General features: G+C 46.8%; 1 protein-coding gene across 1 annotated transcript in view; it reads right to left on the bottom strand.

Annotated features, from left to right (window-relative positions):
* Positions 1-519: 519 nt before the first annotated feature.
* The window catches only part of MRPS18B (mitochondrial ribosomal protein S18B), a 45,195-nt gene continuing 19,954 nt past the window's right edge, over positions 520-25,760 (bottom strand). Inside the window, exons 5-7 of the mRNA XM_082264359.1 lie at positions 5,108-5,174; positions 4,950-5,009; positions 520-780 (exon numbers count right to left, since the gene is read on the bottom strand). Of these exons, the coding sequence (XP_082120485.1) occupies positions 578-780; positions 4,950-5,009; positions 5,108-5,174 (330 nt within the window). The 3' untranslated portion in view covers positions 520-577. The remainder of the gene's footprint in view (positions 781-4,949; positions 5,010-5,107; positions 5,175-25,760) is intronic.

Genomic DNA, 25,760 nt, shown 5'->3' with positions numbered 1-25,760 from the left:
GGGAGATTTACTAAAAATGGCACACTCAGAATCAACTTCTAACTTCAGCTTGTTCAATTAGGTTTAACAATAAAACCTGGAAGTTTATTGGTTTCTGTGCACAGGTGCACCAGAGTTTGCACTCTCCAGTTTTAGTAAATCCTTCCCGCTCTGTGTAAAAGGGAGAAAAGGGAGGAAACGGGGGGGGGGGGGGGGGGAAGCAGACTCATCAATGAGCTGCCTTAGAATATCTGCCAATTTTTTATTGGTGTCTGTGTCAGACTTCCTACTCATAGGAAATGAGGAATAATCTCTCAAGTAGAAAACAAGATGTTTTAGTGAAGAAAGTTTAGAAATTACTGTATTGCTTTTTTAGCCCCCAATTTTCAGCCGCTGCCACCAATATAGGTAACCTCTTTACATATTATTTTCCTGAACCTACTAGTAGGTAGGGAATAGAACATGATTGCTTGCTATGGGGTCACAATACCTTTTTTGAGATATATTAAAAATAAAAAGAGGCTGAATACATTCCCAGAATTTAACATTTAATTTTGAGTATTAATATACACACATCATAAGCAATTATCACCCGTTTTTATTCTTCCCCCATCATCTTCCTCAAGTGCGGCTTGTACAGCTTGCGTAGTCGGGTCACTTCTTTGGCTGGTGGTTCTTGCCACTCATACCAGGAATACCACAGCCCTTCTGGAGCGGGAGGAGTTTGTGCCACAGCTCCATGAATATATGAATATTCTCCAAAGGTCACATCTTGGTGTTGTATTGTCATTGGGAGAAAACCTGGAGAAGGTGATCAGATTTTTATCACACTAGGAAAAATTAGCTCCCTTTCCACTGTCACAAAATGTCTGAGAGAATTATTTTATTCATATCAATGGCTCAGATGCTGGCATAAATGATAACAAGAATCTTGTTGCTACAGACATGGTTCATTCTTTTTTCAGATACTGACAATAATGACCTCACTCTTGCCAAAGGAGAATTTGGTTTGTTTTTTATTGTATATTCATATTGTTTTTCACATATACAGGGTCCCTACTTGGCACAGTGATCACACTTTACGGTTCTTTATTAATGCTCTTCTACAGTCAGCACAGACTGGCCAAAACCACATATCTAAATTATGTAAGTGGTTTTATTCTAGGCGTTTTGCTGACTGAGGAGTCTGACATTTGTGTCTTCCATGCTCCTAGTGGGAAGGTTCCAACAATGGAGGCATTATCAATCCTAAAAGCAATGGCCAGGACTAGGTATGATCAGATGCTGATTGACAAGTTGAAGGCTCATCAATTTGCAGTAACACTGGTGATAGCGCCCCAGAGTGACAGCTCTGCTCTGAAATTAGGAGCAGTGATAAATTACCACACCAAGACAGGAAGCCGCATTAGGTGCACTTGGCAGCCTCGCCCAGTATTGGTGGGACTCCACAGAAGAATAGAGAAACTGTACTTGGATGGACACTTTTTTTTTTTTAAGGGAGACTATAGTTCTACTTTAAAGCAAACTTAAAAATAAATTAAAAAACATTTACAAACAGAAACTACAGAGAACGATAATACTAATAGGTAAGTGACATCCAGCCACCTAAATATAAAAATTCTAATAAAAACAGTGCAGAGTTCCATTCCTTTAAATTACTTACACAGAGTTTCATTCCTTTAAATGACTTACACTTCTAAATCTTTATGAAAAATTATTATTATACAGGATTTATATAGCGCCAACCGTTTGCGCAACGCTTTACAATGTGAGGGAAGACAATACAATTCAAAACAGGAGGAACTAGAGGGCCCTGCTCGTTAGAGTTTACAATCTAGAAGTAATATACAAAATAATTCCTCAGGCCATCCATGTCAAAATATTGAATCAATTCCACTGAATGATTGAACACCAATAGTAAGAATTCAAATATGTGGTAAACCAAGCTAATTCTACAGTGTTCAATATTCATAAATTGAAGTGTTCTTCAATCAGTGCCATACACTTCTGCTGTCCCCACGTGTTCTAAAATATGCACTCATCAAGGGGAACCATCTAGTACTCTCTGTGTATAGAAGTATTTATTCACCTCATAAAAATAATAAAATTAATGTGAACAGCATTTTTGCCACTGGGAGGAGATTGTGCACAACTGTCGGGAAGAAACAGCATTGCAATCGGGGCACCAGAAAGGAGAGCGAGTACACAGCTGGCTTATGCTTTCCTTGGAAATGTAGTTAATATTCTAATGTAAATACAGCTGTGGCCAAAAGTTTTGAGACTGACACAAATATTAATTTTCATAAAGTCTGCTGCTGCAGTGTTTAGATCTTTTTGTCAGATGTTACGAAGGTATATTTAAGTATAATTACAAGCATTTCATAAGTGTCAAAGGATTTTGACAATTAAGAGTCAATATTTGCAGTATTGACCCTTCTTTTTCAAGACCTCTGAAATTCACCCCGGCATGCTGTCTATCAACCTCTGGGACACAACCTGACTGATGGCAGCCCATTCTTGCATAATCAATGCTTGGCGTTTGTCAGAATGTATGGGGTTTTTCTTGTTCACCTGCCTCTTGAGGATTGACCACAAGTTCTCAATGGAATTAGGTCTGGAGAGTTTCCAGGCAATGGACCCAAAATGTTGGCGTTTTGTTCCCCATGCCACTTAGTTATCACTTTTGCCTTATGGCAAGGTGCTCTATCATGCTAAAAAAAAAGGCATTGTTCATCACCAAACTGTTCTTGGATGGTTGGGAGAAGTTGCTCTCTGGGAGGATGTTTTTGTACCATTATTTGTTCAGGGCTGTGTTCTTAGGCAAAAAATCTGTGAGTGAGCCTACTCCCTTGGCTGAAAACCAAATGATCTTAGGATGCTTTCCTGTTGGCATGACACAGAACTGATGTTAACGCTCACCTTTTCTTCTCCAGCCGCCCCAAACAATCGGAAAGGGGATTCATTCGAAAAAATGACTTTTATTCAGTAATCCAATCTCTGTACCTTTTTCAGAATATCAGTCTGTCTCTGATTTTCCTGGAGAGAAGTGGCTTCTTTGCTGCCCTTCGTGACACCAAGCCAGCCTCAGTCTCCCACCCACACTGTGCGTGCAGATGCATTCACATCTGCCTGCTGCCATTCCTGAGAAAGCTCTGCACTGGTGGTGCCCCAATTCCCACAGCTGAACAATCTCTAGAAGACGGTACTGGCGCTTGCGGGACTTTCTTGGGCACCCTGAAGCCTTCTTCACGAATGCAGTGGAAATGTATTTTATGAGATTGTTAATTTCCATGGCAAAGAGGGACTTTGCAATTCATCTGATCACTCTTCATAACATTTTGGAGTGTATGCAAATTGCCATAAAAAAAAACAGGCATCAGACTTTGTGAAAATTAATATTTGTGTCATTCTCAAAACTTTTGGCCATGGCTGTATATACGGAGACCACTGGATGATTCCCCTTATGTTTTTTTTGGGGGGGATTTGTAATGCTTGACTGGTGATGTTTCAGAAGAGGGGACTGCATGCTTGTATGGCACTGATTGAAGAACGCTTCAATTTACCATTTTCTAAATGATGATCAACACTGGACTTATAGTTTGATTTCATCGCACAGATATTTTGGATTGCATTTTTCTTTTAGATGGAGTAACTTTAAATTATCATTTTTGGTGGTATAGATCCACTATTTTGTCATAGATGGTATGAGGGATTAAAAGTATGCATTATTTTGCAATGTATTTTTTGCATAAAGATTTTTACGTTTCACTCATTTAGAGGAATGAAGTGCTGCTGAACTATTTTTTATTTTTTGCTTTATAGAAGAAACAAAAAATTTTATATATATATATATATATATATATATATATATATATATATATATATATATATATATATATATATATATATAAGCCACAAGCGACTTTACACCTGGAACAGATTGCAATCTTAAAGCGGAGTTGGCAAAAGTTTACCAGTATGTCCCTTCGACAGAAGTCATTCAAGGGATCGATTTCTGTCAAGTGAGGGAACCTACGCACCCTGCTAAAACCAACCAAATTTTATTTAGCTTTAATCTGAAATGTGTGAGCATAACAGCTCATTTGTTTCTTTCCCTCTTTGCTAAAACCAGTGCTCCTGTGGCAATCACATTGAACAGGACTCGTTATGTGGCGTGAATTGGTATGTACCCGATGATTGATCACAGCTCTTGTTTTCCCACAAAATAACAGAGGATGGTGTCGGATAAGTTCACCTGTTAAAAAATAAATGCACATTTTTTTGCAGGTAACAAAAAAAATGTGCATTTACAATTTTTTTTGTTTTGGAAGCCTGTAAAGCACTGCACCAACAATTAGCAGATCACTGGTGCCATGCAAGACTCCTGCAGAACTGTCAGGAAGAATCCATGAACTACAGGGCTCAACAGGCCTGTGGTAGTTCATTGAGAACTAAATGCTGACAGCTGCAAAAGGCTGTTGGGACTTGTAATTTCCATTCACAGAATACTGTGAATGAATGCATGGCTGCGTTTTTTAGTTTGACGGTAGGGGCAGCAGATCCATATAACATGTTACGATGAACTTATCCTTTAACTGATGCTAAGTGAACTTTCAGGTTAATGTTTTGGGTCATCAGGGTTTTCAGCTATGGGCCCGAACTGCTACGGCCATGTAATTTACCCCAGCTGATGGTTACATAACTGGAGAGTGAAACACTGCTGCTACATACTCACTCCTATTCAGCAGTATTTTTGAGTGGTGCTGTATGTAAAAGGAGATCTAAACAATATGCTTTCACAATATAAACTTTAAAGGAACAAGACATTGTATAAATCCATTAGTAGGAATCTAATGACCTCAACAGGCAGCTTATGCTCTTAAAATTAGTTCAGGACACAAGAATGCAGGATATAAAACACAAAGTAATACATCTTCCTAGCAAGCAAAGAGAACAGCACACTTACTTACCATGCTCTTGTGCATCAGTTACGGCTTTTACAAGCTTCTTGTGCTGCTCCATACAGACACCTAATCCACATAAATAAAAGGCATAATATCTGAATGTTAGGGTACACTATACAGGCAATTTATTCTGAATGGGAGTCATATTATAATGGAGCACACACCTGTTTTGGTTGGATCGTGCACCACTCCAGTATGCAAACAAATAAACTGCTCAAGTAACCTGATGTTCTGCAAACAGATAAACCACAGTAAAACATTAAATTCGTAAAGTACCATATGGTATAGTTGTGGAACAATTAAAAATGCAATAAATTTATTACAAGAACCTAAATCGGTCTTTACATTAGCTTTCACAGCAGCTATCAGACTAAGTGAGCACAGAACACTTATTCATGATTGCTTGGGCTATACCAAAGCAGAGGGTCAGGCAACAAGGCCAACATCCCAAAAAAACAGGATAGGGAAAACTTCACTACAAGGCCTTTCGCCCAAAACTGGCATCCAAAAAAAAAGCATGAACATCTACCTGGCAGAATGTGAACCACCTTCTCCTTAGGACTTGGACAAACCTGGCCAATCTGGAAGTGTAACAGGCGAGCCAGAAGCATAGGAGGGAAGGCATGAATAGGGAAACTGGATACCAAAGAGTCACCTGGGAATGCACCACAAATGCTTGAAAATCCTTGGTCTGGGACACTAACCTGTCCAGCTTGTTGCTAAATCTGCATGCCAAGAATTCCATATCTTGTGTCTCCAAATAAGGAAAGAGATGCTCGGCACTCAGGATGACATCAAAAAAAGATGGGTTATACTTACTGATAACTCCTTTTCTAATAGTCTTCCAGGACAGCCCATGAGACCTTAGGCTCCTCCCCCAGGGACAGGAAACACATTCCAAAATTCAAATAAAAGGCGGTGCCTTAGTCCTCACCTTCAGTATTTCATGAGAACCGTAGGACACCCTGTAAAACATATACATAGATATATATATACACATATCATTTATACATAATACCAGATAAATCGGGTGGGAATCCGGCTGTCCTGGAAGACTATTAGAAAAGGAGTTATCAGTAAGTATAACCCATCTTTTCTCAAAGTCGTCTTCCAGGACAGCCCATGAGACGATAAGCAAGAAACTTACCAGTCTAGGGAGGGACCACTGCCTGGAGCACCTTTCGACCGAACGCCTGTTCCTGAGAAGATAGGAGTTCCAGGCGATAATGTCTAACAAAGGTCGAAAAGTTAGACCAGGTAGCTGCCTTACAGATTTGTTCTGGAGAGGCACCGGCCCTTTCAGCCCAAGACGTGGACAGTGCTCTAGTAGAGTGTGCAGTAATGAAAGGTGGAGTCACCTTTTTCACCATATAGGCTTCTGTGATAGCCTGTTTGATCCATCTAGCTAAGGTTGCCTTAGAAGCTTTTTCCCCTTTATGGGGGCCGGAAAATTGTAAAAACAAAGTATCATTCTTCCTGAAGGTTTTAGTCACCTCCAGGTATCTCAGAAGGGCTCTTCTGACATCCAAACAACTAAATTCTCTTTCTTTATTGTTGTTTGGGAAATTGCAAAAGGAAGGAAGGACTATGTCCTGAGTCCTATGAAAAGAAGAGACCCTCTTGGGCAAAAATCCTGGATCTGTTTTTAGCACAATCCTGTCGTCAAAAATCATAAGAAAAGGTTCTCTGATTGAGAGAGCCTGTAATTCGCTAACTCTTCTAGCCGAAGTAATAGCTACTAAAAATAAAGTTTTTAGGGTGAGCATTTTTACTGACAGGTCTACCAAGGGTTCAAACGGACTGGTAACCAAAGCCTGGAGTACCAGGGATAGATCCCAAGCTGGACACGTTTTAATCCTGGTTGGCTTTGTCCTGGCAATTGCTCTGAAAAAGGCATTCACATTAGGGTCTTCTCTAAGGGAGAACCGAAGGAAGACACTAAGGGCGGCAGCCTGTACCTTTAAGGTCCCTAGGGAGAGACCTTTGTCTATGCCTTCTTGAAAAAAATCTAAGATAGTTGGAATATCTGGGGAAAATCTCTGATTCTCCACCATCCAAAAATTAAATTTCTTCCAACTTTTTGCATATATTTTCCTAGTGACCGGCTTACGACAGCTGGTCAATGTTTTGGATGACTCTGTCTGAGAACCCCTGAGAACCTAGAATTTGTTCCTCAGATACCAGGCCGACAGGTTTAGGGTCCTGAGAAATGGATGGACCACCGGACCTTGAGTTAAGAGATCTAGTCTCCAAGGGAAGGTCATTGGAGGTAGTGCAGCCAATGCCTGAAGGCGTGCCAACCATGGCCTCTTGGGCCAGTATGGGGTTATCAGGATCATCTCTATATCTACTAGGATTATGGAAAATAATTTTTCTATTTTCCTGTTTGCCTAGGAGGCAAACAGATCCACTACCGGTAGGCCCCAAGGGGTTGTGACTTTGAAAAACACCTCTTGGTTGAGGAACCAATTGTCCTGGTTCATCTGGTGGTGGTGCAGATATGTCTGTGATACCTGGATGGTCCAGCTTCGCCTTATTGATAGGTGAAGAGAGGATTTCCACCCCCAAAGGGTCCTTTTCAACTTGGTGGGAACCTTTACTTTCTGTTCTAAGGAACTTGACTATCCATCCCAATTCTGTAGGAAGAACATTTGGAGTGGACGTAGTTGGAACCCTGCCCAGGGGACCGCTGGGAAACAGGAGGTCATCAAGCACATCCTTCTTGTGACGTCCCTCAGAGAGACCCAGATTCTTTCTGGATGTAGAAGACAGAACTCCAGCCTGTGTCCTTGGCCTACTAGGTCTAGAATAAAAGGGCTGGAAGAAATCCTCTTCCATAGTGGGAGGAAGGCCCCTAAACTTCCTCCCACCCTGGGAAGGGAGTCATTGGGGCTTGTCGGGGCGTTGAGGAGGGTTAAACAGAATGTTGCCCTTCCCTTTTCCTTTATGCCCGGTCCAATGTTTTTTGAAATTTTGCTGGGTTTCAAAAGACTTCTGCTGTTTACCCCTGCCACGAGCATTCCTCTGAGCATAGGGGAATTTCTTCTTTTCTGGGAATCCCTTCTTTTTATCCGCTGTACGCTCCAGGGCTTCTTAAGCTCATAATGGAGGCTTCCCAGACCCTACGCAAAGAGATATCAGTTCTCTTATCCATAGGGTCTTTTAGAGCTCCTGAATCCTCAAATGCCAAGTCAGTGCCTTTGGAGATTCTGGAAAGGGAGGCATCCAGCTTTAGGGATTTTGTTCCAAGGCTGATCCCCACTGTTGTCAAATGGATACCTTCTTTTCAAAGTCTTTGGAAAAAAAGGCTTTTTATCAGGAGAATTCCACTCCTGTTTAATCATATCCAATAGGGAGCTATGCACAGGGAACACTCTAGCATGCTTTTTATGACAAGCGTACATCAAGTCATGCTTAGAGAGATGCACTTCTTCCTCCTCAATTTCTAGAGTTGTATAAACTGCCTTTAGTAGGTTATCTACATCCTCCAAGCTCAATTTAAAGTTGGAGCTATTATGGGAATCCTTGTCTATGGGTTCCTCCCCTGATCCTGATCCTTCTTGCTCCCCACCGGAGGAGTGGGAAGAAGAAACTTCCTCCAAACCCACTGGGACATTCAAAGATGGGGCCTGGGCCAATGGAGCCTGAGCTGGGGTGGAAGGCTGGACTGGTGCCTGCATCTTTTCAACGAGAGTTTTGAATGAACTAATGGTACTTCTTAGTTCATCTCTCACTGAGGTCAGCATTTTCTGGGTAGAGACTGCAGGGTCGTCTCTGACCAGTTTAGCTATACATGCCCGGCACACTGCTTTGTTCCAAGAGGAACTCAATTTCTCTCCGCATACAGCACACTTCTTTTTGGGGGGCTGAGGTGGGTTATTGTCCTGAGCCTTGGCCTGGAAGATAAAAGACAAGAGAATTATAATCAGGGAAACTTGTCCTCCTCCCACCTCCCGCTTATCCCCCATTTGTGATTTAGAAAAGAGGGAGCGGTGCTGCTTAACCCCTGCCCCTAACGATAGAAAAGAGAGGGGGGAAGGGGAACGGAGTTCCTAACAGGTATCTGCAAATAGGGTGTACATTTCCCCTTGCTTACCTGAGAGGTGCCGATGCCAGAGCCGACTTCCACCGCCTGTGCGGTTACTGTCGTGTCCATCGCTCTGTATGGTGGTCCCAGCACTGCTGTTTCCACCTAACATCGGTCGCCCATATGTACTCACTGTTCGCGCCTTCGGAAACTGGAACAAGGGTTTCCGGCGCCCGCGGATGCCATCACTGCGCCGGAAGTGACACTGTCGCTTCCCGTGAGGCCAGAGTGGATACGCTGAGTTCCGCCCCCTCCGTTTTTGGCGCCAACTTCAAAATTTCTTCCGAAGTTAGCGGTTCCGGGTACACAGGACTCTGCTCCAAGGAACCGGCCGACCAACGGAGTGGACTCCCCAACGTTCCACCAGACAGCATCCGTAGTCCTGCCGAGAGGCTAGAAGAACAGGAGACAGCGGTCAGCCCCTATTGCGGCACTAAGGGGGTACCGCTATGGGCTGAGGAGATGCATCTTTCCAAGTCTTTCCAAGGACAGTCCAGGAGACCGGGAGCTTCAGTTCCAGGAACATGTTACCCCCTGTCCGGAGGAAACACTAAATACTGAAGGTGAGGACTAAGGCACCGCCTTTTATTTGAATTTTGGAATGTGTTTCCTGTCCCTGGGGGAGGAGCCTAAGGTCTCATGGGCTGTCCTGGAAGACGACTTTGAGAAAATAGTATTCTTTTACTGAAAAGACATGTATATAAGGCTGTAAAAACTCTGAAACGCATAGGCTGTTTTCTCTATCTTTTATCGACAGACGCAGCGCCTTATCTCCATGACTTTAGGGTTATGCTCTTCCTCCTAGGAATAGGCACTAGGCAAGGATGAAAAAAACAAAAACCAGTAACCACGCCTATGGGGGCTGTCCCTGCAGGCATAACCCCTCAGACTCTGCTATTATCAAACAGTTTTGTTCTGCTTAGTGTTAGGAATAGGATCTAGCTCCCTGCTGGGACTTCGATCTTAGCTATAACAGGGAAAGTTTGTGATTTTTTATTTTTAACTAGTTCGTTTCTGAGGACCAAGATCCAGGAGGAACTACAAGCAATAGTCGGGTGTGGTTTTGCACTGGATAATCTAGATCCTAAAGCCCCGTACACACGTACCGATCGTCGGCGAACGATCGGCCGTCTTTTGTCCAGGGCTGTCGGTGTCTGTTGAAAAGTGCAAAAGACTGCACAAGAATTTTGTCCGCCGACTGCAGAAGTGATGTCATGTAATGGTTAACTTTCCCTGTGTTTTTCCTTTTCTGAGCATGCCCAGTCTTGCAAATCTGCGGTCTGTCGGCCGAAATCTGTACTGACTGGCGAACAATCGGCCGCTCTGGTGTCGGCATACAAAAATTTTAATGCTTGCATGACAGATTATTTTCGGCCGAATGTGCGCTGTCGGCTGTCGGAGGCATCATACTAACAAGCCTACAATCGGCAGATCGGTCGTCGGCCGAAGCTTTTCGGCCGACGATCGGTACGTGTGTACGGGGCTTTAAGGTCTCCCAGCCTGGCCAGCGAGTGAGAGGGTTATAGTCCCGAACTAGCCTCGTCACGACAGTGACCCGATGGATGCGGACGAGCCTGCGAGTGGACAGTGTCGCTGGTACACATGGACCTGGAATGCCCTGAGTCGCAGCTTCCCCATGGCGGACAGCACCCCCATCCCGGGTGGGAGGTGATCTGTTTCGGAGTGGCACCCACCTGGTTCCCTGGCACCCCAGAGGACTAATCTGGTGTACCCCTTGGAATTCCCCAACCCTGCGTTTGCGGCTGGCAGCACCAGAAATTACAAAATTCACTTTTGACATCAGACTTTGCAAAAAAAAAAAAAATGCAATTTCTGGCTGCGACTGTGAACCAGAGGGTCTCGCAGTCACTTCCAGTGTCGCTGTATTCAACCTGGCCACCGTAGAATCCACTTTCGGTGGTATTGGACACCGCCTCCGCAAAAGGATAACGGCGTGCAAAACGCTTAGGCACCACCACCATGTGCCTAATGCTTAGCCATTGTTCATCCACAATAGTATAAAACAATTGTGGACAAGGAATACCTTGCCTGATTTGCGGGAGCCAAAAGACACCTTAGTATCTGACACTGTAGGTTAATCAACCAATTTTAGGGTTTCCTGTACAGAAACTATCAGAGCTTCCACCAATGCGCGTTCCCGCGCTGCGGCTGATGACAGGTCCTCCTCACCGTCAGAATGTGAAGACACCGACCCCCCCTCAAGGTGGTCTGCGTCCGCTGCGACCATATCTGTCTCAGAGTCCGAAGACCCTGTCGATCTGCCCCAAACCTCTAAGGGCAAGGTGCCACATACTAGGCGGGGGGCCTTCCTTTACTGCTCACAAACGTCTTTTTCGTGCCTCCGGGTCGCAAGAAAAAGGTAAACCGTTTAGGTCTTCTGGGGGCTCCAAGAAGCCATAGTCAGGAAATTCTAAAGGCCCGTACACACGATAAGAAAATCTGTAGGGAAAATTCGTCCGACGACCGATCTGCCGATTTTCAGATTGTTATTATGGTGCTTTTGACAGCCAACTCAGACTTTTCGGCTGACAAAATCCTGATGTGCAGGCTATATAAATTGTTGTCGTCCGTAATACAATGATTTTCGTCTTATTAGTACAGATTGACGGAAAAAAATCTTAAGAGCAAGACTAGGCATGCTCAGAGACGAAAGAACACATACAAAGCAATTCAACACATGACATCACTTCTGAAGTAGAATTCTGTCGTACGGGAAAATTCGTATGAAAATAACCTCTTCACTCCACATCAGACTAGCATGCCACAAAAACCGGACGATGGCGTAAGTCCAGCCAATCTGGACCTGCAGACAAGTCCTCGGCTGCATGAAGGGGGGCGCCCTTAATCGAGTCTGGGGTGGGGGGGGGGGGGCGCGTCTGATTCCTTCAGGAACCCTGGACCTCCTTGATTCAGGACAAATGGGTTCACAAACTGATCCAAATAGGATAAGAGATCGAATTCCGGTCTCCTCCGTCAGACAGGTTCTTCCTGTCCAATCTTCAATTATCCCCAGTCCAGTAAAGGGACTTGCGAGGGGCGGTACACGACTTGCTGTTGCAAGGAGTGATTGTGCCGGTTCCCGCTCAGGAACGTTTTCAGGGATTTAATTCAAACCTATTCACCATGCTCAGAAAAGAAGGCAAGGTGCGTCCCATCCTGGATCTCAAGGCCCTAAACCGCTTCGTGCTGGTACAGAGGTTTTGGATGGAGTCCATCCGCACAGTAGTAGCGTCTCTACATCAGGGAGATATCAAGGACGCTTATCTACACATCCCTATCTATGCTGGACACCAGGGGTTTCTTCACTTTGCAGTAGCAGAGGAGCATTATCAATTTTTGGCGTTACCCTTTGGTCTCACCTCCGCTCCCAGAGTGTTAACCAAGGTACTAGAGCCAGTATTAGCACTGCTGCGCCAGTGGGGATTGTGTACTGGGGTACCTGGACAATCTCCTGTTGAGAGCGGACTCTCATTCAGCCTTGTTGGGGGATCTGACGATCAGGGTCAGAACTTTGCAGGAGTTCGGTTGGAACATCAGTTTTCAAGGAATCCGCGCTGACTCCGGTTCGGAGACTGGATTACCTGGGCTTGACTCTGGATTCAGCCTTGGCGAGGGCTTTTCTTCCACCAGACAAGCTGCAAAAGTTGCGGGGGACGATTCAGTTGTTTTTGGACAACAATCTGTCCTCTCTATGAGTTTGCATGCGAGCCTTGGGTCTGATGGTATCAACCTTCGAGGCGGTTCCGTTTACTCAGTTCCATACAAGGCTTTTGCAAAGAGAGATTCTTATAAAATGGAACAAGGATCCAAAGTCCTTGAAATCTGTGATTCGGTTGAGCCACAACATAAAATCTGCATTGGCGGATTCAGTCTCCAGTACTGTGCCAGGGCAAGTCCTTCCTTCCCTTGTTTTGGACGGTGGTAACCACGGAACGCCAGCCTGTCGGGCTGGGGCGGGGTGCTGGGGAAACTGTGCCCAGGGTACCTGGACGATGGAAGAGTCGAAACTTCTGATTAATCTTTTGGAGCTTAGAGCGATAAATCTTTGTCTGAGTCATTGGACGACTCGTCTGAAAGGTTGTCCGGTTTGGATTCAATCAGACAACACTACGGCTGTGGCTTACAGCAATCATCAGGGGGGCACCAAGTGTCTTGATGGCCAAGGAGGTGGCCGAGATTCTGGCCTGGGCAGAAAGCTTTGTTCCAGCCCTCTCTGCTGTATACATCCAGGTGTGGAAAACTGGCAGGCGGATTACCTGAGTCGTCAGGTGTTGGATCAAGGGGAGTGGTCCCTACAACTGGAGGTGTTCCGCCTTCGGTGTGTTTTGCGGGTGACTCCTGAGGTCGATCTGTTTGCCTCTTGTCTCAACAATAAAGTGCAGAGGTTCGTAGCCAGGTCTCGAGATCCTCTGGCCGACGCCAAAGACACAGTGGTGGCTCTTTGGGGTGGGTATCGGCCAATTTATGCATTTCCCTCATTGAAACTCCTGCTGGAGGATAGAGGTGGAAAACATTCCGGTGCCTCCAGACTGGCCTCGCCGGTCTTGGTATGCAGACCTGATAAGGCTGGTCACCGATAGCCCTAGGAGACTTCCTCTCAGGGAAGATCTGCTGTCTCAAGGTCCGATCTTCCATCCGGCTTTACAGTCGCTGGCTTTAACGGCATGGCTGCTGAAAGTCAGGTGTTGAGAGATAGGGGTTTTTCAGACTCTGTGACTTTTGAAGGCTAGGAAGTCAACTTCCAGGAAGATCTACCATCGTACGTGAAAATCATACATTTTAATGGTGTGAGTCGCTGAAGGTGCACCCTCACTTGTTTTCGATCGCTAGGGTTTTGGCCTTTTTGCACAAAGGGGTTGAACAGCGGCTGGCTTTGGGTACTATCAAAGGCTACGTTTTGGCTTTGGCAATATATTTTCAATGCCCGTTAGCCACGCATGTCCTAATCTGGACTTTTAGCCAGGGAGCGCGCCATATGGCTCCCCTGAGGCGATCCCTGTTACCTCCGTGGGATCTAAATCTGGTGTTATCTGTTCTTCAAAAGACTCCTTTTGAAAAAATGTGGGAGATTTCGCTGCTTTCTTTGTCTCAGAAGGTTGCCTTCTTGGTGGCGATCACTTCTGCCCGCAGGGTATCGGAATTGGCGGCTTTGTCTTGCCACTCACCTTATCTGTTGGTACACAGGGATAAGGTGGTGCTTCGACCTAAATCAGTCGTTCCTTCCTAAGGTGGTTTTGGATTTTCATCTGAATGAAGACATTGTGTTGTGTTCACTTTGCCCTAAACCTCAGCATCCTAAGGAGTGTGCCTTGCATTCTTTGGATATGGTTCAGGTGATCAGGGTTTATTTAGAGACCACTGAGTCCTTTAGAAATTCAGATGCTCTTTTTGTCCTTACTGATGGACCTCATAAGGGATTGGCTGCATCTGCTGCAACCATTTCCAGATGGATCAGGCAGACGGTGGTACAGGCCTATTCACTGAGGGGTTAGTTTCCGCCTTTCCCGGTGAAGGCGCATTCTACCAGAGTGCTGAGCGCCTCTTGGGCTTTTCGCCATCAGGCGTAGTTGCTACAAGTTTGCAAGGCGGCAACTTGGTCGTCTGTGCATACGTTCACAAAGTTCTACAAAGTAGATATCTTGGCATCCGCAGATGCTTCTTTTGGCCGCAAGGTTTTGCAGGCTGCAGTTTAAATGAGAACTCTGTTTAGTTTCTCTTTGAGGGTTAAATTTTTTCCGGGTGAGCTTCAGTTGTTCCTGGTTGGCTAAGTTTAGCCATTGGGGACTTATGTTTTGTTTCTGCATTGTTTCCCACCCCTCATGATTATATTGCTTTGGGGCATCCCTATGAGTGATGAAGATAAGGAACTCAGTCTGTCGAACGATAGAAAAAAAAACGGAATTTTTGTAAAATCTTACCTGTAAAATTCCTTTCTCTGAGTCCTCCGACAGTCGCCGCCTCTTCATATTCGTCACATATGGGGTATTAGACTTTGCTCCGAAGGAGTAGCTAGGCAACAGAATATGTTAACAATAAAGCTTTTAACATATCCCACCCTCAAGGGGTGGTCCCCTCAGTCAATACCCTCCTACTTCCTGCAACCATATCTCAGTTTTAGTGGAATAGCAGTAGAGTATACAACCAAACCCCAAAAGAGGGGCGGGGGCGGCGACTGTCGGAGGACTCAGAGAAAGGAATTTTACAGGTAAGATTTTACAAAAATTCAGTTTTCTCTTACGTCCTCCGACAGTCGCCGCCTCTTCATATTCGTCACATATGGGGACGTCCCAAAGCAGTGCAAACATGAGGGGTGGGAAACGCATCCGCGCCGAAAAGGCAACGCAGTCTCCGCATCAAAGAAAGGAACCTTACCAAAGGAAGGAAACCAGCTGGGCAACAGTAAAAAAACAAGTGCTCAACAGGAGCAACAACCCAGGAAAAGACAAAAAACCAGGGGATACAAAAAACTATCCCAACAGCCAGGAGTCCCCAACAAGGGACCCTATGGAACAGCCGCACTAAGAACCTTGCGGCCAAAGGAAGCATCCGCCGATGCCTGAACATCTACTTTGTAGAATTGTGTGAAAGTGTGCACGGTCGACCAGGTCGCCGCCTTACACACCTGGGCTACAGAAGCCCCATGACGACAGGCCCAAGACGTACTCAAAGATCTAGTAGAGTGCGCCTTCACAGGGACAGGAGGAGCCTTACCCTGCAAAGCATAGGCCTGTTCAATGGTCTGCCTGATCCATTTGGCGATGGCAGAGGCCGAAGCCGCCATGCCCTTCCGAGGACCCTCTGGAAGAACAAACAAGGAGTCAGTCTTACGAAAAGACTCAGTCGATTTAAGGTAAACCCTTATCGCCCGAACAACATCCAGAGAATGTAGTCTCACCTCCTTTGGATGTTTAGGCTTCGCGCACAGCGAAGGTAAGACAATATCCTCATTAAGATGGAATTCCGAAACTCGTTTCGGAAGAAAAGAAGGATTAGGTCGCAAGACCACCTTATCCAAATGAATAACCAGGTACGGAGACTTGCAGGACAAAGCTGCCAGCTCCGACACTCTGCGAGCCGAAGTGATGGCCACCAAAAAGGCGACCTTTTTGGACAACATAGACAACGAGATCTCCCTGATCTGTTCAAAAGGAGCACGTTGTAACACAGATAGAACGAGATTCAAGTCCCAAGGGGGCAAAGGATCCCTCCTAGGAGGAACCAGATGCCGCACACCCTGAATAAAAGTGCCAACCAAGGAGTTGGAAGCCACGGGACGTTGAAACAGAACGGCCAGCGCAGACACCTGACCCTTTATCGTAGCCAGCGCCAAACGCTGATCAACACCCGTCTGAAGAAAAGACAGCACACGGGAAACCGAGTACGTGCGGGGTGAAAACCCCCTGGACTCACACCAGGCAAAATAGGCCTTCCAAGTACGGTAATAAACCTTCCCCGAGGAAGACTTCCTAGCGTTGATCAAAGTATGAACGACCTCTGGAGAGAGACCCTTCTCCTTCAGGACCTCTGTCTCAACAGCCAGGCCGTCAAAGCCAGCGACTGTAAAGCAGGATGGTAAATCGGTCCCTGAGACAGTAGATCGTCTCGAAGAGGTAGACGCCAAGGGGCGTCGACCGCCAGATTCACGAGGTCTGCGTACCAGGACCGGCGAGGCCAGTCCGGTGCCACAAGAATCACCGTGCTGCGTTCCGAGAGTAACCTGCGAAGGAACCTGGACAGCAACTGAATCGGTGGGAACGCGTACATCAGCCTGTACTGATGCCACGGGGCCACTAACGCGTCTGACGCGTCTGCCCGAGGGTCGCGCGTCCTTGCCACGAACCTTGTTGTTGAGACGAGACGCGAACAGGTCCACATCTGGAAGACCCCACTTCGCGCACAACATCTGGAAGACAGCCGGGTGAAGAGACCATTCCCCCTGATCCAGGGTCTGGCGACTCAGATAGTCCGCCTGCCAGTTCTCCACCCCCGGAATGTGAACTGCCGTTATCGCCGGGACATGAGTCTCGGCCCAAGACAGAATGTCGGCCACTTCTCGAGCCGCCCGGGCACTCCTGGTGCCCCCTTGGTGGTTGATGTAGGCCACCGCCGTGGCATTGTCCGTCTGCACCCGAACCGGGCAGCCCTGCAGCCGGGCCGTCCAGCGATGAAGACAGAGATTTATCGCACGTAATTCCAGAATGTTGATCGGAAGGGAAGACTCTCCCTCCGACCAAGTTCCCTGGGCAGACAGAACGCCCAGAACACCACCCCAGCCCGACAGGCTGGCATCCGTGGTGATCACCGTCCACGAGATAGGACGAAACGACTTGCCCCCGGACACCATCGGGGACTGGAGCCACCACAGAAGGTTTCTTCTGGTGCGATGACTCAACGAGATCTGAAGATCCAGAGATTGAGGTCGCCCATCCCACTTGGACAGGATCTCCGCTTGGAGACCCCGCGTGTGGAACTGGGCGAAGGGAATCGCCTCGAAGGCCGAGACCATCAATCCCAGACATCTCATGCACGTCCTTAAAGACGAGTGCGGAACGTCCCTGAGGGACCTGACTTCCTCCTGAAGAGTTCTGAGTTTGTCTTCCGGCAGGAAGACCTTCGCTTGTACCGAGTCCAGAATCATTCCCAGGTAGGGAAGACGAACCGACGGACTCAGCGTCGACTTTGGAAAATTTATCGTCCAACCAAACTCCTGTAGAGTTTGCATCGTGACAGACAGGACCTCCTCCAGACCCTGGCTGGTCGCAGACCGAACCAGGATGTCGTCTAGATACCCCAGGACAGAAATGCCCTGGGCCCTCAACAATGCCAGAACCGGTGCAAGCACCTTGGTGAAGACCCGCGGAGCCGAGGCGAGACCAAAAGGTAACGCCACGAACTGGTAGTGATCCTCCGCAATGGCGAATCGAAGGTACCTCTGGTGACCTTCGAAAATGGGGATGTGAAGGTACGCATCCTTCAAATCGATGGAGGCCATGAATTCCCCCGGAACCAGGGCAGCCACCACCGACCGCAGGGATTCCATGCGGAACTTGCGAACCCGCACAGAGCGGTTCAGAGCCTTCAAGTCCAGAATTGGACGAACCTTGCCCTCCTTCCTGGGCACGGTGAACAGATTGGAATAAAACCCCCGAAATCTGTCCTGATGAGGCACCGGAACCACCACTCCCTGAGCCCTCAGGTCCCGCACCGCCAGGTGCAGGTCCCGCAAACGCTCTGGAGACAGTTGAAGATTTGAGGGAAAAAATCTGCTCTCCGGCCGAGAGAGAAACTCGATCTTGTAACCAGATCGAACGATTTCCTGAACCCATCTGTCCCGCACACGGGCCAACCAGGGCTGAAGAAAACCGAGCAAGCGTCCCCCCACCCCAAAACTGGGTGAGGGCGCCCCTTCAGGCCGCACTGTTATGGGCTGCAGATCCGGATTGGCCGGACTTCTGTTTACCAGACCAGGGGTTCTTCCGAGAGCCTTGACCTTTGAACGGCTTGCCCTTGTAGTGCGGCCGAAAGGCACGAAAGGACCCCTGAGGGGGCCGAAAATTAGCATGCTTCTTCCCAGAAGCCCCCTTAGCTTTGGGGAAATGGGGCAAGAGAGTGCTCTTACCCCCGGTGATCCCCTTAATCAACACATCCAGGGACTCCCCAAAAAGGCGAGACCCATCATAAGGTAGATTGGCTAAGGTCTTACGTGAAGACTGGTCCACCGACCAACATTTCAACCAAATCAGGCGGCGAGACAACACCGCCACACTGTGCACACGTGCAGCCAACGGAACCAGGTCCAGGTCCGCATCACACAGATACATGACACCCTGGTGGATTTGATCCACCATATCCAGGGTCGCCGGTGAGGCCGAATCGGCCACTAGGACGCGCCTAAGCATCTGCGTCCAACTTGCGATCGCCTGGGCCGCCATGAGAGAAGCAAACAGAGCCTTAAGCATAGAACCCGTAACAGAATAAGTATGACGGGTAAGAGACTCCAGTCTCCTATCCGTGGCGTCACGGAACACCGGGGAATCCTCTGCAGGAATCGCAGTGGCTTTGTTTAAAACCGCAATTGCGTGATCCACTGGGGGTGGCACACACCACCTTTCATCAGTGGAAGGTGAAAAAGGATAACGCAGCTTGAATCTACTTGGTACAGCAAAAGGTTTGCGTAGATTGCGCCATTGTTCCTTAACAGCGCGCTGAAAATCATCATTGCAGGGAAAAACCTGCGGCGTCCTGCGTTTTCTCTGCGTCCCATAAGCCGCCAAGGCGGCGGGGGGACACACCTCATCCTGCAAACGCAGCGTTTGCTTTATGGAAGCAATCAACTCATCCATGATTGCAAGCTCTTCAGGCGAGCCAGGGGGAGAATTATCAACCCCCTCAACATCAGCCTCCACCTCAGACCCTATTAGATCAAGAAAGGAGCGGGACCCCGATAAGGAGGCCCCTGCCATAACAGCCCTATCACCCTCACCCTCAGAATCAGAGGAAAGCGCAACTCTGGGCCTTTTAGTAGATTGAGCAGCCACCAGCATCTGCACCTGAGCAGCAAGGCCAGCCACAATAGTGGCCAAATCCCCCCCTGGGGGGGAGACAGCGGTCCCCTGGCTTTCCACCAAGGCTGTAGGAAATTTTCCCTCCTGAGAGTCCATTGCCCCTGTAATGCCAGACAACAAAGGGTTAACTGCCCCTTTTAAGCAAGCGCGGCAAGCGCAGCCCACCGCACCACACTCAGCACAATAAGACCCCCACAGGGAATATGCAAACTGAACACAGGCAATGGATAGCAAGAACAGAAGGGTAAAACCTGAGGAGACCCTCGCCGCTGCTGCTGCCTCGATCGGTGTTCCAGGAAAGAGGAAGTGATGCTGCCAGGGCGCTCTATGTAAGCCTATGGAGGCTACAAGAAAATGGCCGCCATGCATGTAAAACATGTGGCCGGAGCGGGAGCAGGCAAAATGGCGCCGTTTGGCGCCGAAACCGCCGCTCCACAGTGCAGTAAAAAACACACATTACATTCCAGTATCAGAATACATGTCAGATCGCCGCAGCGATCGCTGTACAGTGCCCAAACATGCCAAAAAACATGCCCCACAGCACACAGCTTCACACACTGATCAGCCTGACACAGACAGTGTCACACATCTCCCCCCCCCCCCCTTGCAGCCCACAGCATGCAGCCGAGAGATAGGGAGACAAGCAGTGTGATTAAAGGCAGGTTACACAGTCCCAGACTGACACCCCCCCAGACAGACAGGTCCCCACATAAATACACTTACCTCACATGGCGTGGGGAACCCGCACAGGCGAACAAGCCGCTGCACATGAGGCAGGGAGAGTCGCATTCAAGACGCACAAAATGGGGGTTAAGAAACCGCACAGCGTCCAGTGAGGTAGCCACCTCACCAATCATCCCTGCACCGAACAGGGATGGGTCGTTCACTGTGCCAGGAGCGTTACCTGGCTGAACGCTCGATGGCAGACTGGGAAGCCACTGACCCACGACCTGCGATCAGGGGGATCAGCCCGAGACCCAGTCTGCATGATCCTCTTCGTCCGAAGAACTAACTAATGCTGACAAAAATAACAGCTAAGTAAAGGTAGAGATAAAACTCAAACAAAATTTTAAAAAGAAGAAAGTCTGGGGCAGAAAGCCCCAGCACAGAAAAAGCCAGCCACTCCTGACAAGCTAGACATTAAAACTGAGATATGGTTGCAGGAAGTAGGAGGGTATTGACTGAGGGGACCACCCCTTGAGGGTGGGATATGTTAAAAGCTTTATTGTTAACATATTCTGTTGCCTAGCTACTCCTTCGGAGCAAAGTCTAATACCCCATATGTGACGAATATGAAGAGGCGGCGACTGTCGGAGGACGTAAGAGAAAATAGATTTTTGTAAGAACTTACCATAAAATCCTTTTCTCTGAAGTTCATTGACAGACGCAGCACCCGCCCCTCTACTTCTGAGGTATGGGGTTTTTTTTTGTCCTCTAAACACTGCTTGCAACTAAACTATTTGATGATAGCAGAGTCTGAGGGGTTATGCCAGCAGGAACAGCCCCCATAGGCGTGGTTACGTTTTTTCCTGCCTAGTGCCTATTCCTAGAAGGAGGAGCATATTCCTATGAGTCATGAAAATAAGGAGCTGCGTTTGTCGCAATTCAGAGAAAAGGATTTTACGGTAAGTTCTTACAAAAACCTAGTTTTTACAGCTTTGTACATGTCTTTTCAATAAAAATACTATTTTTTGGATGTCATCCCTTTCCTTATTCTGGTACACTGGGAGGTGGCGGCAGCCTCGAGGTCTGAGCTGTTAGGTGTATAGGCGCTACAACCTTCCCATATGTTTTCTCTTAATATCTTGTGTTCTCCACTGCAAACCCCTCCACGTAACATTTTCCAAGGCATCCACCAAGAAAGACAAAGTTATTTAACAATCTTCCAGGAACTGCCAAATGGAATGGAGGGTACGCTTTGTTCAGACTTTGAGGACTTGGCAAACTCCCACTGCAATCACCTCAGGCTGCAGAGCTGGTCTTACCAGACAAAAGGACAACCTAAAGAGGACCTGTAACATATTACCGTGGCATCGTTAAAGCCCAGGACCGACGGGGACTTATTTAGTATGGAAAAGGCCAGGTAAAAGGATGAAGAACTTAATTTCTTGTAGAATTCCTCCTCCCTGCAGTATTGCCGATTTGCTTAGGTAGGGAAATGCCTTCTCCATGTGAGCCCAATCAGCAAACATCACTTTTTACAAGTGAGGGTGCACTAGAAAAGATTTGGACTCAAATTCTGTGACTTTACAACTCCAGAAGTGTCAAGGCCTCCAGGAAGCGGACATCCATCAGGAAGCCCACTGTAATCTTCTGAGATAGCCTCATACTCTGCCTAACAGTGCTACAGGAGTTCTTTCAGTGCTGGGTGATGAAATGCATAGTGTTCTGCTGTCCCTCTGCAAAAAGCATACAGGGAGTCACAAGGCACCCAGCACACCTATTTATTGCCCCTCTTGCTTCAACTGCCCATAATTGGAGGATGAGGAGAAGAGGTGTGTTAGAGACTGCGGTCACATCGTTCTTATTTGCAGCAGACAGACAGCCACAGTCCAAATGGAGGGAGGCTGGAGAGGCTACAAGCACAAAAACTAATGCTTAAGCATGTTGGGAATTGTAGTGTCTTGAAAATGAATGATTTATACCTAAACTAAGTCATCCATTCTTATCTTTTAAATAGTGCGAAACAGTCAGTTGTGATTGATATAGCACTAACAGTAGGCAAACTTGTATTTTAGGTCATCAATTTCACAGCATTGACTATGGCAAAGCCCTCACAGGTCCCTGTCAGGACATAATTGCATTTCTGTTTCATTTAAAGTAGTATTAACCCTCCCAGCCAAAAAATATATTCCAGGTTGAATGAAGCTGCCAGTCATTCAACTAATTTCCTCTTAGCCCAGGCTATTATGGACCCACTCCCTAGGGGTGCAATATCACGTCAGATTGACCGCAGAGTATTACTGCATGGACTGTTATCACACGTCATTCTGTGAGCACAATTCTGTGCAGCAGTATGTAAATAAAATGGCACGTATATCGTGCATTTACCTTCACCAAACTCACAGAAATGCAAAGAGTCAACAGAAGGTAAACCCTTCTTAAGGCTTGATAAGCTTTCCAAGGGCTTTTTTAAAGTAACAGACAGAAATGCAGAAGGAACCGAAGGGTGCTTTAAAGTGTATGTAAATTGCCAACAATGAACTTCTGTCATTTGCTCTTTTTGGTCTGTTAAATATACCATTGAAAGGTGTGTCCGGTGTGCACACGTACAAAAACAAAACCAGATTGACAGCAATAATTCTAGCGCCATCAGTGTCTGTTAACTCTAAACTGATGTGCGGTTAAGGCCCCGTTTCCACTAGTTCGACTTGTTGTGTGACTTGACATGTGTCAAGTCGCATGACAAGTCAAAACCCATTAATTTCAATTAGGACCGTTCTGACTGCTGCGACTCAAGACGCAGCGACTTCAGAAAAGGTTTTTGCACTACTTTTGAACGATTTCAGTGCGACTTGTCCCTCATAGAAGGTAGTCGCACTGAAGTCCCCAGAAGTAGCCGCAAACAAGTCGCACTACAAAGTCGTGATTGAAATTGGAAACGTAGCCTAAAAGCTTTTAAAGCATTGCCTATAGGCAATTTTGAGGCTTGACATATTTAGCATCTACTTACCCAGTACAACCTCATCTCCTATATTTTACCAACAAAAATAGGTGATCTGTTGTGTTTTTGTGTGCAATAAAATTAGAATTTTTGTTTAAACTAAAAATACTGATATTTGATAAACCCTAAACCAGTTATTGTACGACATAAAAAATCGAAACTGTTCACACCTGGTTTGTCACATGTTGATTTACACTTGGACAGGATTTTGTGAATGGAGTTACATGCATGGTGTAATTGTGAGTGTAACACATGGTAGACATGTAATAACGGGTACCCAAAGTGAATGGTGTTGTTGAAAGAGTATAGGTAGGACTTTTGCCGGAATATGGCACTGCGATGCCTTTATATAGACCATCTTTTCTGACGTGCATATCTACTTTTTGTATGTTAGTTTTTTAATAAAAGACTTGAGTTAAAAAAAAAAAAAAAAAAAAAAAAAAAAAAAAGCTCTGCTTAATCATAGACTATAGGGTTATGCTCCTCCCACTAAGGATAGCCAGAAAAAAGGCTTGTCCACGCCTATAGGGGCTGTCCCAGCAGGCATAACCCCTCAGGCTCTGCTATACTCAAACAGTTTTGTTGCAAGCAGTGACAGAAAAAGACCCCATAACTCAAAAGTAGAGGGGCCGGTGCTGCATCTGTCGAACTTCAGAGAAAAGGATTTTACGTTAAGTTCTTACAAAAATCCAGTTTTCTCTATCGTCCATTGACAGACGCAGCTCTGCTTAATCATAGACTATAGGGATGTCCAAAAGCAGTAAAAACATGAGGGGTGGGAACAAGACCGGAACAAAAAACCTAAATGCCCCAATTGCCATACTTAGCCAACCAGGTAAAACAGAGCTCAACCAGAAACAACAGGAGCTCCAAAAAAAAGGGGGTTCTCTCTTAAACTGCAGCCTGCAAAACCTTGCGGCCAAAAAAAACATCCGCTGAAGCCAGCACATCTACCTTGTAGAATTTTGTAAAGGTATGCACAGACGACCAAGTTGCCACCTTGCAAACTTGTAGCACCGACACCTGATTTAGAAAAGCCCAGGAGGCACTCAGCGCTCTAGTAGAATGCGCCTTCACTGGAAAAGGAGGAATCTGCCCTTTCAGTGAATTGGCCTGTACCACAGTCTGATCCATCTGGAAATGGTTGCAGCAGATGCAGCCAGACCCTTATGAAGTCCATCTGTAAGGACAAAAAGAGCGTCCAATTTTCTGAAGGACGCAGTGGTCTCTAAGTAAACCCTGATAGTCCGGACCACATCCAAAGAATGTAAAGCATACTCCCTAGGATTCTGAGGTTTATGGCAAAGGGAACGCAGTACAATGTCTTCATTTAAATGAAAATCAAAAACCACCTTAGGAAGGAACAATTGATTAGGTCGAAGTAAACCACCAGATAAGGTGAGCGACAGGACAACGCAGCCAATTCGGATACTCTGCAGGCAGAAGTAATTGTCTCAGAAGGTTGCCTTCTTGGTGGCTAACAAGCAGCTTAATCTCCTGAATTTTCTCAAAAGGGGGCTTTTGAAGAACAGACAGCATCAAATTGAGATCCCATGGCTGTAACGGGGATCGCAGCAGAGGCGCCAAATGGCGCACACCTTCAATAAACATCTGGATAAGGGCATGCATGGCTAATGGGTGTTGAAAATAGATAGCCAGAGCCGAAACTTGGCCTTTGATAGTACCCAAGGCCAACCGCTGTTCAACCCCTTTCTGTAGAAAAGCCAAAATCCTGGCGATAGAAAATAAGCGAGGGTGCACTTTCAACGATTCGCACCATGAAATGTACGATTTCCATGTGCGATGATAGATTTTGAGAAGTCGACTTCCTAGCTTTCAAGAGAGTCGGGATTACAGACTCAGAGAGACATCTAGCTCTCGACACCTGACTTTCAACGGCCATGCCGTTAAAGCCAGCGACTGTAAAGCAGGATGGAAGGTCAGACCTTGAAACAACAGATCTTCACTGAGGAAGCCTTCAAGAGGTACCAGTGGCCAATCTTATGAGGTCTGAGTACCAAGACCGAGACCAGTCTGGAGCCACCAGAATGACCGGAATGTTTTTTACCTCTATCCTGCGCAGAAGACGCAACAGAAGTTTCAACAGGGAAAATGCATAAATCAGCCGATACTGACCCCAAGGAGCCACCAGGGCATCTGTGGCATCGGCCAAAGGATCTCGAGACCTGGCTATGAATCTCTGCACCTTCTGGTTGAGGCGGGAGGCAAACAGATCGACCTCGGGGGTCCCCCACCGAACACACAGTAGGTGAAACACCTCTGGGTGTAGGGACCACTCCCCTTTATCCAACACCTGACAACTCAGGTAATCCGCCTGCCAGTTTTCCACACCTGGGATGTGTACAGCGGAGAGAGCTGGAACAAATATTTCTGCCCAAGTCAGAATCTCAGCCACCTCCTTGGTCGCGAGGACACTACTGGTCCCCCCTCCCCCCCCCCCCCCCCGGTGATTGATGTAA

The sequence above is a fragment of the Pelophylax lessonae genome (assembly GCF_965119305.1).
Source record: "Pelophylax lessonae genome assembly, chromosome: 7".
Taxonomy (NCBI): Eukaryota; Metazoa; Chordata; class Amphibia; order Anura; family Ranidae; genus Pelophylax; species Pelophylax lessonae.
The sequence above is the reverse complement of the archived record's forward strand: the minus strand, read 5'-3'. Positions and strand labels throughout refer to the sequence as shown.